Source organism: Nerophis lumbriciformis, linkage group LG07 (genome assembly GCF_033978685.3).
Source record: "Nerophis lumbriciformis linkage group LG07, RoL_Nlum_v2.1, whole genome shotgun sequence".
In the NCBI taxonomy this organism is placed as follows: Eukaryota; Metazoa; Chordata; class Actinopteri; order Syngnathiformes; family Syngnathidae; genus Nerophis; species Nerophis lumbriciformis.
The window spans coordinates 29,481,867-29,495,559 of record NC_084554.2 but is presented as its reverse complement, the minus strand read 5'-3'; the positions used below and the strand labels follow the sequence as shown (position 1 = coordinate 29,495,559).

Here is a 13,693-nt window from a genome sequence, read left to right as displayed (position 1 = left end):
AGCAGGGGTCACTCCGCGCGCAGTGCGCTCACGAAAGGGGTGGGGCTCACCCTGGTTGATATAGACAGCAGCTGGACGGTGGCCATGGAAGTCGGAACCCGCTAAGGAGTGTGTAACAACCCACCTGCCGAATCAACTAGCCCTGAAAATGGATGGCGCTGGAGCGTCGGGCTCATACGCGGCCGTCGCCGGCAGCGAGACGCGCTTGGAGGTGCGCTCAGCGCGGCTTCCATATGATTGCGCACTGGTGTGCGTCTGGGTCGTGACAGCGTGGCACGCGAATGTCTGTGCTGCATTGGATCAGTCTCCTTTCTTTAACAGGCAAAAGCTTTATAACCTCACTAATGCCTTGCATCGTCTATATTAGATATATAACAACGGGCGGGTGCGGGCGGATGCGGTTCTGATCAAATGTTACATCGGGTGGATGGCGGATGGTTGACGACTTTCTGATGCGGTTGCGGATGAAATAATTGCCTATCCGCGCATCTCTAATATATATATATATATATATATATGAAATACTTGACTTGGTGAATTCTAGCTGTCAATATACTCCTCCTCTCTTAACCACGCCCCCAACTACGCCCCGCCCCATCCCGACCACGCCCCCCACCTCCCGAAATCGGAGGTCTCAAGGTTGGCAAGTATGGTAATTACAGTACTCCCACCTTACATTCCTCAGGGACATTTGTATTAGATCTTTTAAGCAGGTGTTTTTTGTTTACATTGTTATTGCCTTCTGGTTAGCTAATGTTTGCCCTGCAGGTAATAGTCACTTTTCCACCCCTTTATATATTAGGTATAGTTGTAAGTAAAAAAAAAAAGGTCAAAGACAAAGCTATTCGGGTTCTTGTGAGTATATACACTTCACTGCCGATGTGGGGGGGGGGGCGCCACCTAAAATCTTGCCTAGGGCGCCAGATTGGTTAGGGCCGGGCCTGTGTATAGATACGTGTGTATATATATCATATACATATATTTATATATATATATATATATATATATATATATATATATATATATATATATACATATATACGTGTATATATATATATATACATATATATTTGCGTGTATATATATATATACATATATCATATATATATATATATCTATATATATACGTATATATATATACACCATATATATATTTATATATATATATATCTATACGTATATATATATATATATATATATATCTATACGTATATATATATATATATATATATATATATATCTATACGTATATATATATATATATATATATATATATCTATACGTATATATATCTATATATATATATATATATATATATATACACACGCATATCGTATATATATATATATATATATATATATTTATATACTGTATATACACATATATACACACATATATACATACATGCACATATATGCTGTATATACTGTATATATAAACACATATATACACATTTATATGTATACACATATAAAGGCACATATTTTATATTTTTTGGACGTACTGTAATGAAACAACTGGAAATATGTGATGCATTACATTGTATTGTATGCATGTATGCACACACACACACACACACACACACACACACACACACACACACACACACACACACACATATATATATATATACATATATATACACAAACATACATATATATACTGTGTGTGTGTATATATATATATATATAATTTTTTTTTTTTTTTAATTTTTCTGAGGTAACTCTCCTGAAGGAATCAATAAAGTACTATCTATCTATCTTTCTATATCTATATATATCTATATATATATATATATATATATATATATATATATATATATATATATATATATATATGTATGTATATATATATACACAGTATATATATATAACGCCAGAGAATCACTTAATTAAATGTTCAAACACAGTGTTACTGTTCCGTATGTAAAGTTACAGAGGCCATAAATATCAAACATAGTTGTTAAATAAAAATATTCCTTGTTTTTAATTAATACTTGGGCCTGCTATGCAACTGTATTTTAATGTTGGTCATTATGGTGGTACTTGGAGAGCCAAGAGTTTTCTGAGGTGGTACCTTGTGAAAACAGTTTGGGAACCACTGTTCTATTAACAAAGTCTGGGTAAAGTTAATAAAGGGTCTCTGTGCAAGACCCTCTCTTTTGTTTGTTCTGATCGCACCGTGAGAGAAATAATGGTTTGTTTTTTGTGCGAGTTGAAGTTGACCTCTGACCATTTTCTATGTGACTCAAGCTTGCCTCAGTTTGGTTTTATCCACTCCATGTGAATCATTGTTCCCCCCTCATCCTCAGGGCGCCCCCGATAGAATGAACATGCGGCCTATAGTGTGGCTTGTGCAGCCCTTTGGGACACTTGTGATTTAGTGCTATATAAATCAACTTTGATTGATTGATTGATATAGTTCAAACCGCCGCTGGTATAAGTGCACTACGCGCCTTTACCACCAGGAGGGCTTGTAGATCAACTCATGGAGGTTTCGTGTCATTCAAACCATGTGACTTTTCCTCACTACTTCCTGTTTCCCAACCCTAAGACGAGACAAGGTGCACATTTATGAGCTGCTGACCTGCAGCCGGATCAAAGCTCCTGATGTGGTCCCACTTTCGTGATGTTGCCCGGACGACACAGACTGGCTCTGCCTCCGTGCAGCTGCTGGCCTGATGAATGGCCGCCTGTCTCTGCGGAGACGTTGGCCACATGTGTAATTACCGCCGCCTCATAAAGACTTTTGAAGGAGCTTGTAATTTGTCCGTCCCAGAATAGCTGACAGAAAGAAGCAGGATGGGCGTCAGCCATCTTTAGACGGAATTAGATGCAAAACATTTTAATTTCAGTCAAAAATATTCATATCGTCATCCATTGCTGCTATTATCATGATCATCACACATACATGGAAACAATGACCGTGTTGACCTGAATATAAGACAAATATAAGATGTTGATGCCTGTTGTATTTTTTTCAATATATATATATATATATATATATATATATACACACACACAGTCGTGGTCAAAAGTTTACATACACTTGTAAAGAACATAATGTCATGGCTGTCTTGAGTTTCCAATAATTTCTACAACTCTTATTTTTTTGTGATAGAGTGATTTGAGCACATACTTGTTGGTCACATAAAAGCCTTCATGAAGTTTGGTTCTTTTATGAATTTATTATGTGTCTACTGAAAATGTAAGCAAATCTGCTGGGTCAAAAGTATACATACAGCAATGTTAATATTTGGTTACATGTCCCTTGGCAAGTTTCCCTGCAATAAGGCGTTTTTGGTAGCCTGGGTATTGTGGCCAAACAGCTCAATTTTTGTTTTATCGGACCTCAGAACTTTCCTCCAGAAGATCTTATCTTAGTCCATTTAATGTCAAATCAGGCTAGAATTAAGGTTTTAGAATGGCCTTCCCAAAGTCCTGACTTAAACGTGTGGACAATGCTGAAGAAACAAGTCCATGTCAGAAAACCAACACATTTAGCTGAACTGCACCAATTTTGTCAAGAGGAGTGTTCAAAAATTCATCTAGAAGCTTGCCAGAAGCTTGTGGATGGTTACCAAAAGCGCCTTATTGCAGTGAAACTTGCCAAGGGACATGTAACCAAATATTAACATTGCTGTATGTATACTTTTGACCCAGCAGATTTGCTCACATTTTCAATAGACCCATAATAAATTCATAAAAGAACCAAACTTCATGAATGTTTTTGTGACCAACAAGTATGTGCTCCAATCACTCTATCACAAAAAAATAAGAGTTGTAGAAATTATTGGAAACTCAAGACAGCCATGACATTATGTTCTTTACAAGTGTATGTAAACTTTTGACCACGACTGTATATATATCCAGGGCGTAAAGATTTATAAATGCAAAGTGGCGTTAACCTCTCCCTAAGTACGTCCGAGCATTTCTTCCTGTCACTCACACATACAAATGGCCTGGCTTTCTCAACAGTTGGAAGGTAAGAAAAGTTATGCCGTTTCATTTAGTCCTAAAAAGCAGCTGTCTTATATTCACGGCCGTCTTATAAACGGGTCAACAAGGTACTGCATATACATTTTGTTTTTGTTTCAAACTAATCAATATAATATATACAACTTCTCATCTTCATTAAAGCTTGCATGTGGAAACATACTGAAATATATATATTTCTATATTCAATACAAAAAATAGCTTATCAAATGCACAGCATTTTTTTTCCCCAAGAGTAACTGCACATTTGGTGCAATATAAACAAAAGTCTTCATACAAGCGTCGTACCAAAAATGGATGTGTCTCTTTATTGTATTTATATATACTGTATTACTATATATAATATACTCTCCAAGTAAGTACGTTACTCTGAGAAACACCACATTTCTTTTTAAACAAATTTTAACTGTAGCTGGAATTGAAAAATGTACTTTGATGATTTTATAACAATTAGGTTTTGTAGGGGACTCAGCAAAAGTGTCAATTAATCCGTTTGAATAGTATCACTACCCCTTTGAAGTTTCCATTCAATAATAAAAACATGATGCCGATTAAGGTTACCCGTCATGCACTGGGCTGAGTGCTTCTCGACTATTCAGTGGCTTTTTGGGCCTGCAGCGTGTCGTCCTGCAAGGGCTTCTGGGTAACATTGTCCCCGTCTGACCTCAGGCAACTACCACTCTGGAAAAAGGGAGCGGTCTCACTGGCCTGTTCTTGCACGGGACGCCCGAAGCCGTCGTCCAACGCGGCGTCGTCGCCGCCGAGGGACGTCTGGCCGACGTAGACAACGATGACGTCGCCGCTGAAGTTCACCACCTGGCCGCTGGAGATGAAGGTGGTGTTGTTGTTGCCCGACACCTGACCTGGTGGACGCCATAAGGACAAAACATTAGGTACACTCAAACAAAATGACAATGAATGAAAGGCAATACAAATTGTGTAGTTATTTAGTGGTGCCTAATAAAGTGGTTAATACTCGTATTGAATCAAAACTCATGAGCATTTCCTGTAACACTTTGTTACAAATCGCCGAAACATACATGTATTCTACAAATCTTAACTTAAATACACTTTCTAATTTACATTGTTTTGCACTAAAAAAAATGTAATAAAAATACAATTGAAAATCCAAACAATTATTAATTTATATTCAGGTTATTAGTTTTATAATTTAGTGTGATTTAATTTATTTTTCTAACTTATTTCTAAATATTACATTTATAGTTAGTTTGTAGTATATTATAATTTAATGGTATTACTGCAATATATTAATTTAAATTACATACAAACTAATATACATACCATATAATTTTTCGTTTCAAATTGGACGTTACATACTCTTTTGTAATTTATATTGTTTATTTCCCCCGGAAAATACAATAGAGAATCAAAGAAAATATTAAAATCGAGATTTAGAACATCTACAGTAACACACATATGCATATAATTATAAATCAGTTATACATTAGATTCAATGTGGTATTTAACCATAGTCGGTTTATAGTATGAAATACATGAAATGGTATTACTACTGTATACTTCATCGAATTGTATACAAATATACATACATTATCCATTTTCTCAAATTACACAAGACTGCATACGTGACCTTAAATACACTTTCTGATTCATTCCCCCCAAAAAATACCATGAAAAATTATTTTAAAAAACTATTCAAATCAAGATTTGAATCATTAATAGACATGCATACAATTATAAATCAGTTATATCAAATAAATTATACGTAATGAAGTATTTAAGTATATACAGTTAACAGTATATACAGTATAGTTAAATTGCATTGCTGCTGTACATCACATTAAATTATATACAAATATACATACATATTTTCTCTTACGAATTACCTCAGAGATTATAGTATAAAATACTTATTTCATTTATATTTGTTATTTATTTTTCTTACGGAATTACAGAATTATTTGTGCCTTTTTTTTAATCTTAAATAATTTTTCATCATGTTTGAGAAAAAAATTTAATAAAAAATATGAATCAAACATGATTTCACATACAATATTGGTATTTATTACATTTTGTGTAACTTACAATTATCGTGATGAAACTGATAGGCCGAGAGCCACAAGGTTTTTTATCATTGTTTTTTCCCCACATTTTACTAAATTGTATTACAATGAATACAATTACAAATGCAATCAATACAAAAAAATTAAACTATCATTAAAATATTTTTTGAATGAATTCGATTATACTTACATTTGTAAATGGGTTATACTTGTATAGCGCTTTTCTACCTTCAAGGTAGTCAAAGCGCTTTGACACTATTTTCATTTTATATTTTGACACACACATTCACACACTGATGGCGGGAGCTGCCATGCAAGGCCCTAACCACGACCCATCAGGAGCAAGGGTGAAGTGTCTTGCTCAAGGACACGACGGACGTGACGAGGTTGGTAGACGGTGGGGATCGAACCCGGAACCCTCAGGTTGCTGGCACGGCAACTCTCCCACCTCCGCCACGCCATCCCCAGTTTGTAATTTATTTAATAAAAAAAAAAATCTAAAATACTGTTATTTTTTAACCAGAATTTTTATTCCAGCTGTTGTGTACCTAATGTAGTGAATTTCAGTTAAAAAAGCATGCTGGATGACCACAAGTGCATATTTCAACACAGGACCAATATAGAGAAAACATTTGACAACGTTTTAAAATCGTACACACGCAGAAAAGTATCCATTAAACTCTTCCGTTCTGTTACATTTCTGTATAAAGCATATTTGCCTATTGTGATAAATGTATCCAAGCACGGCAAATGCACAAAATAAGTGTTTGTGCTTCCAAATTCATCCAACCCGCCGTCTGACTTTCCCGCCTACACGGGGAGACAACCTGCTGTGACTCACACACACGCACGCACACAAAAACACAGCATCAGATATAAGCAAACAGGCCTACACTTAAAAGTAACCGGTAGAGTGGAAAAACAAGTTGACTTTATATGCTTAATTATGTTTCATTGTATCCATTAAACCATATCCAATCGTATTTACAACCCTCAAAGTATGCAAACATACGGTCTAATCTAAAATGCCACAATTTTAAACGGACATTTTGATTATTTCACTTCAAATGTCTTGGGCAATTTCTATAGATTCGGGGTGGGACGACGTCACGATGGGAACGCTTCTGCACTCAGATCAGTCATACTGGAAATATGCAAAAATAATGAGGTAGCGACTTGCGAATGCAGCTGGGATAGGCTCCAGCACTCCCGCGACCCCAAAAGGGACAAGCGGTAGAAAATGGATGGAAGGATAGAAAGAGATGCGCTGTCTATCATTCACAATCCTCATGTAAGACATGAACACATACGGGTTTTTCTATGCATTCTAAGTCGTAAATTAAAAAATAAAAAGTAAGCTAACAATAGAGTGAATGGGGGCTCTGATTGATGATTAATTCTTCATCTAAACAGGAAGATATGGACATCCTATCAGTCGTCGTCGTAGTTAGAGCAGACATTGTGCAGTAAGCAATCGTTGAATTATGTTCGTAGTTTGTATTTCCTGTTTAGCACTTAGCAATACTGCTGCCGGATGCTATATTGCAGGGGTGTCTCATTTACGACATGACACATTTTACTAGGAGATTGGCCCACGGCATGTTATTGTCTAACTGTGGTCCCCTGTGGATAGATATGGAGTGATATAGCCGCCCTCTTGTGGGAAAAGATGGCCAATGACCAAGAATTTCATTATAAATCTAATTGAGTGCAGCAGGGAATAAGCGGTAGAAAATGGATGGATGGATGGATCAATATACTGGATATGACTAGAGATGTCCGATATTATCGGCCGATAAATGCTTTAAAATGTAATATCGGAAATGATTGGTATCGTTTTTTTTTGTTTTTTTTATTCGGTATCGTTTTTTGTTTTTGTTTTTTTTAAATTAAATCAACATAAAAAACACAAGATACACTTACAATTAGTACACCAACCCAAATAACCTCCCTCCCCCATTTACACTCATTCACACTAATTCACACAAAAGGGTTGTTTCTTTCTGTTATTAATGTTCTGGTTCCTACATTATATATCAATATATATCAATACAGTCTGCAAGGGATACAGTCCGTAAGCACACATGATTGTGCGTGCTGCTGGTCCACTAATAGTACTAACCTTTAACAGTTAATTTTACTCATTTTCATTAATTACTAGTTTCTATGTAACTGTTTTATATTGTTTTACTTTCTTTTTTATTCAAGAAAGTGTTTTTAATTTAATTTTCTTATTTTATTTTATTTATTTATTTTAAAAAGGACCTTATCTTCACCATACCTGGTTGTCCAAATTAGGCATAATAATGTGTTAATTCCACGACTGTATATATCGGTATCGGTTGATATTGGTATCGGTAATTAAAGAGTTGGACAATATCGGAATATCGGATATCGGCAAAAAGCCATTATCGGACATCCCTAGATATGACCCAATCCAAATTAAAGTTTAAAAGTTTTAAACACACCTCCTGATCTTTGACCTTTGTGGCCATTATAAAACATGTATAAATAATTTAAAATTACACACACAAATTCATTCCAGTGCATGATGCAAAACACTCTCTCCACACTTCCCTATGTTTGGCGCATTTTAGCTGCTTGATATTTCTGATTACGAAACTTTAAGGAAGTCGTCAGGGAAAGAAACAAGGTAGAAGTCGAACTTTAATATCCTCTTAATACTCAACGGTTTATCGTTTACACTTCATATTGTATTGTCGTCAGAGTCTGATGGAGGGGGCTTGTTAAGTTGGAATAGTTGAAGCTATGTGTTGTTTAGTCTGTTACAGCTTGCTTTACTCAGTGCAAACTGAAGTGTTTTTGTACAAATGATTGTTCTAACGTCACAATCAACGCTCTGCTATGTAAAAAAATAGCGTTGTAATGTGCTTGTGTGTGCGCGCATCCATATAACAGTGAATTGACGATTACCCTCGAAAAAATGGCTTTACCGCAGGTTGTACTGTATTCTTACAGGTTTGGTGAACTTCCCTCTTCCATTTGGTATGAAATTAATATGCTAACTTCAAAGCATTGCGATCGCAGATTAGGTGTAAAAACAGCTGTGTAAACCTGATCACAGATGACTGAGACAGGACACATAGACGTAATCAATAATAATAAAAAATAACTGAAGTTAGCGTAGTGATTTCAATATCAAATTTATTTAGATGCTTATTTAATTACAAAAGTACATTACACATATTTAATATACTATATATGTAAGTACACATACTTCAGAACAGTATAAATATAGATATATTGTATACACATTGTGTGTATCTGTGTGTGTATATATATATATATATATATATATATATATATATATATATATATATATATATATACACACACACACACACACACACACACACACACACACACACACACACACACACACACACACACACACACACACACACACACACACACACACACAGGTAAAAGCCAGTAAATTTGAATATTTTGAAAAACTTGATTTATTTCAGTAATTGCATTCAAAAGGTGTAACTTGTACATTATATTTATTCATTGCACACAGACTGATGCATTCAAATGTTTATTTCATTTAATTTTGATGATTTGAAGTGGCAACAAATGAAAATCCAAAATTCCGTGTGTCACAAAATTAGAATATTACTTAAGGCTAATACAAAAAAGGGATTTTTAGAAATGTTGGCCAACTGAAAAGTATGAAAATGAAAAATATGAGCATGTACAATACTCAATACTTGGTTGGAGCTCCTTTTGCCTCAATTACTGCGTTAATGCGGCGTGGCATGGAGTCGATGAGTTTCTGGCACTGCTCAGGTGTTATGAGAGCCCAGGTTGCTCTGATAGTGGCCTTCAACTCTTCTGCGTTTTTGGGTCTGGCATTCTGCATCTTCCTTTTCACAATACCCCACAGATTTTCTATGGGGCTAAGGTCAGGGGAGTTGGCGGGCCAATTTAGAACAGAAATACCATGGTCCGTAAACCAGGCACGGGTAGATGTTGCGCTGTGTGCAGGCGCCAAGTCCTGTTGGAACTTGAAATCTCCATAGAGCAGGTCAGCAGCAGGAAGCATGAAGTGCTCTAAAACTTGCTGGTAGACGGCTGAGTTGACCCTGGATCTCAGGAAACAGAGTGGACCGACACCAGCAGATGACATGGCACCCCAAACCATCACTGATGGTGGAAACTTTACACTAGACTTCAGGCAACGTGGATCCTGTGCCTCTACTGTCTTCCTCCAGACTCTGGGACCTCGATTTCCAAAGGAAATGCAAAATTTGCATGGTTGGGTGATGGTTTGGGGTGCCATGTCATCTGCTGGTGTCGGTCCACTCTGTTTGCTGAGATCCAGGGTCAACGCAGCCGTCTACCAGCAAGTTTTAGAGCACTTCATGCTTCCTGCTGCTGACCTGCTCTATGGAGATGGAGATTTCAAGTTCCAACAGGACTTGGCGCCTGCACACAGCGCAAAATCTACCCGTGCCTGGTTTACGGACCATGGTATTTCTGTTCTAAATTGGCCCGCCAACTCCCCTGACCTTAGCCCCATAGAAAATCTGTGGGGTATTGTGAAAAGGAAGATGCAGAATGCCAGACCCAAAAACGCAGAAGAGTTGAAGGCCACTATCAGAGCAACCTGGGCTCTCATAACACCTGAGCAGTGCCAGAAACTCATCGACTCCATGCCACGCCGCATTAACGCAGTAATTGAGGCAAAAGGAGCTCCAACCAAGTATTGAGTATTGTACATGCTCATATTTTTCATTTTCATACTTTTCAGTTGGCCAACATTTCTAAAAATCCCTTTTTTGTATTAGCCTTAAGTAATATTCTAATTTTGTGACACACGGAATTTTGGATTTTCATTTGTTGCCACTTCAAATCATCAAAATTAAATGAAACAAACATTTGAATGCATCAGTCTGTGTGCAATGAATAAATATAATGTACAAGTTACACCTTTTGAATGCAATTACTGAAATAAATCAAGTTTTTCAAAATATTCTAATTTACTGGCTTTTACCTGTATACTGTATGTGTGTATATATATTTTTGTAACTTTACATGCGGGCAGCATGGTGGAAGACGGGTTAGTGCGTCTGCCTCACAATACGAAGGTCCTGAGTAGTCCTGAGTTCAATCCCGGGCTCGGGATCTTTCTGTGTGGAGTTTGCATGTCCTCCCCGTGACTGCGTGGGTTCGCTCCGGGTACTCCGGCTTCCTCCCACTTCCAAAGACATGCACCTGAGGATAGGTTGATTGGCAACACTAAATTGGCCCTAGTGTGTGAATGTGAGTGTGAATGTTGTCTGTCTATCTGTGTTGGCCCTGTGATGAGGTGGCGACTTGTCCAGGGTGTACCCCGCCTTCCGCCCGATTGTAGCTGAGATAGGCTCCAACAACCCCCGCGACCCCGAAGGGAATAAGCGGTAGAAAATGGATGGATGGATGGAACTTTACATGCAGTTGGCTTTCGGACAAATTTTTTTAGCCCAATACGGCCACCAACTCAAATAGTTTGGACGCCCCTGCTATAGTGTTTCACTTAAGTACACGGCTTCTAAAACTTGTAGCTATCATATCCATTTACTCGCAAACTTTAAAGTATTTCAATGCCATAAATCAGATTTGATCATCACTTCAATATAGAAGCAGCTTGTTTTTCCATTCTATCAGTACTTTAAAGTGAAAACACAGGAAAAACACAGCGACAAAGCTGGAGGCCAACAAAGACCTTTTCCTGGAATACCAGTGTGAGAGGTCCAACTTGAAAAAATGTCATTCCACCACAAATTTGAAAACAAAACTGTGGAATCTACTTCTCCTCCTGCCTACAATATCTGCATCAATGCGTTGTATAGGACAATTCCTTCATTGTGACACATGAGCTCCCGTCTGCATGACAGGTGGACTTGGACCAGCATTAGCGGGAAGTCCATTTAATGCCCCCGTGATGGGAAATAGAGTTCGTTTCAAGTGTATAATTATGGGCCTCAGTCATCAGTGAGAGTCTCACAAATGTGTGTGTTTTTGGAGGGTGGAAGGAGGTCATAAAAGTATTACTCAAGCTGTGCACATCTTGCTCCAATTAAAGCTGTGGTCACTTTGCGCAACCCTATGGAAGTCTGGGTAAACAGAACTTCGTCGATGGTACACACACACACACACACACACACACACACACACACACACACACACACACACACACACACAGACGCACAACGTTGTGTATCTGAAAAGTGTGGTTGTGGTGGTCTAGAATCAAAAAAATATGTCTTTTCCTCCATGTGTGGTCCAGATTATGTATTGGAAGCAAATATTAAGCGTATTCTGTATGCTTTATTGTCTGATGTACACAATATTTTGTAAGTTTTGTTTATGTAGTTATTTACCTAAAGAATGACAACTGATTAAAGTTAAAGTTAAAGTACCACTGATAGTCACACACACACACTAGGTGTGGTGAAATTACTCTCTGCATTTGACCCATACCTTTGTTCCACCCCCTGGGAGGTGAGGGGAGTAGTGAGCAGCAGCGGTGGCCACGCTCGGGAATCATTTTGGTGATTTAACCCCTGATTCCAACCCTTGATGCGGAGTGCCAAGCAGGGAGGTAATGGGTCCCATGTTTATTGTCTTTGGTATGACTATGGTTTAGGATTGTAAACGTTAGCACAGTGATGGGCAAGCTACTTGTAACATGTAGTAAGCTATGCGCTGTCTGAGAAAACTGTCTCATTTTAATTTGAATGTCGACAAGACCATCATGATCACCGTGCTTTTGTAGAATCTGTTTTGTCCTCTCTGGTCTCATGGTTCAGTCACCTGTCACTAAAGAACAATAATTCCCTAAATCAAATTGTTAAAGTGTCAGGTAAATTGATTGGTGAGTCTCAGTTGTTTCCAGCCACCCTCTACAACAGGGGTGTCAAACTCATTTTAGATCGGGGGCCACATGGAGAAAAATCTACTCCCAAGTGGGCCGGACTGGTAAAATCACAGCACGATAACTTAAAAATAAAGACAACTTCTGATTGTTTTCTTTGTTTAAAAATAGAACAAGCACATTCTGGAAATGTACAAATTATAATGTTGTTTTTTTACACTTACATGTTGCGGTTAATAGTATTCTCCCTTTATTTGTCGTTATTTATACTTTCTGAATAAATGATGTGATAATATTCATCAGTCAACTCACTGGTGTTAATTTTCAATCTATCAAGATACAAAAATAATAACAAAATCAAATTACAGGATGTTATTTATGTAGTTTGCTCATTTTCCTCAACTGGTGCACTAACATCATGTGGGTTATTTGTATTTTTTTTTACATATGTAGCATCATCTACAGATACAAAGATTTGCTATTGTGACATCTAGTGGACACATTTAGAACAGCAGTTTCTTTCATTAAAAAATGTCGGCTCATTTTTATACTTAGCAAACTAAAAAAAAACCCCTGATCAAACGTACGGCCGTACGTTTGACACCCCTGCTCTACAACAACCAGGTGGTGAGGATAGCTCACTATTTTAACTGATGTATCTCACTACCTACACAGCCATTTTCAGCTTCTCCCACCTGGACGGAGGTTTTTAGTACCAAGAGGCAAAACAAAACGGTACAGATGTAGTTTTGTCCCAGCAGAACTAAATAAGC

General features: G+C 37.3%; 1 protein-coding gene across 1 annotated transcript in view; it reads right to left on the bottom strand.

Annotated features, from left to right (window-relative positions):
• Nucleotides 1–3,855: 3,855 nt before the first annotated feature.
• The window catches only part of tnfrsf11a (tumor necrosis factor receptor superfamily, member 11a, NFKB activator), a 33,996-nt gene continuing 24,158 nt past the window's right edge, over nt 3,856–13,693 (bottom strand). The window contains exon 10 of the mRNA XM_061958719.2: nt 3,856–4,858. Within this exon, the coding sequence (XP_061814703.2) occupies nt 4,587–4,858 (272 nt within the window). The 3' untranslated portion in view covers nt 3,856–4,586. The remainder of the gene's footprint in view (nt 4,859–13,693) is intronic.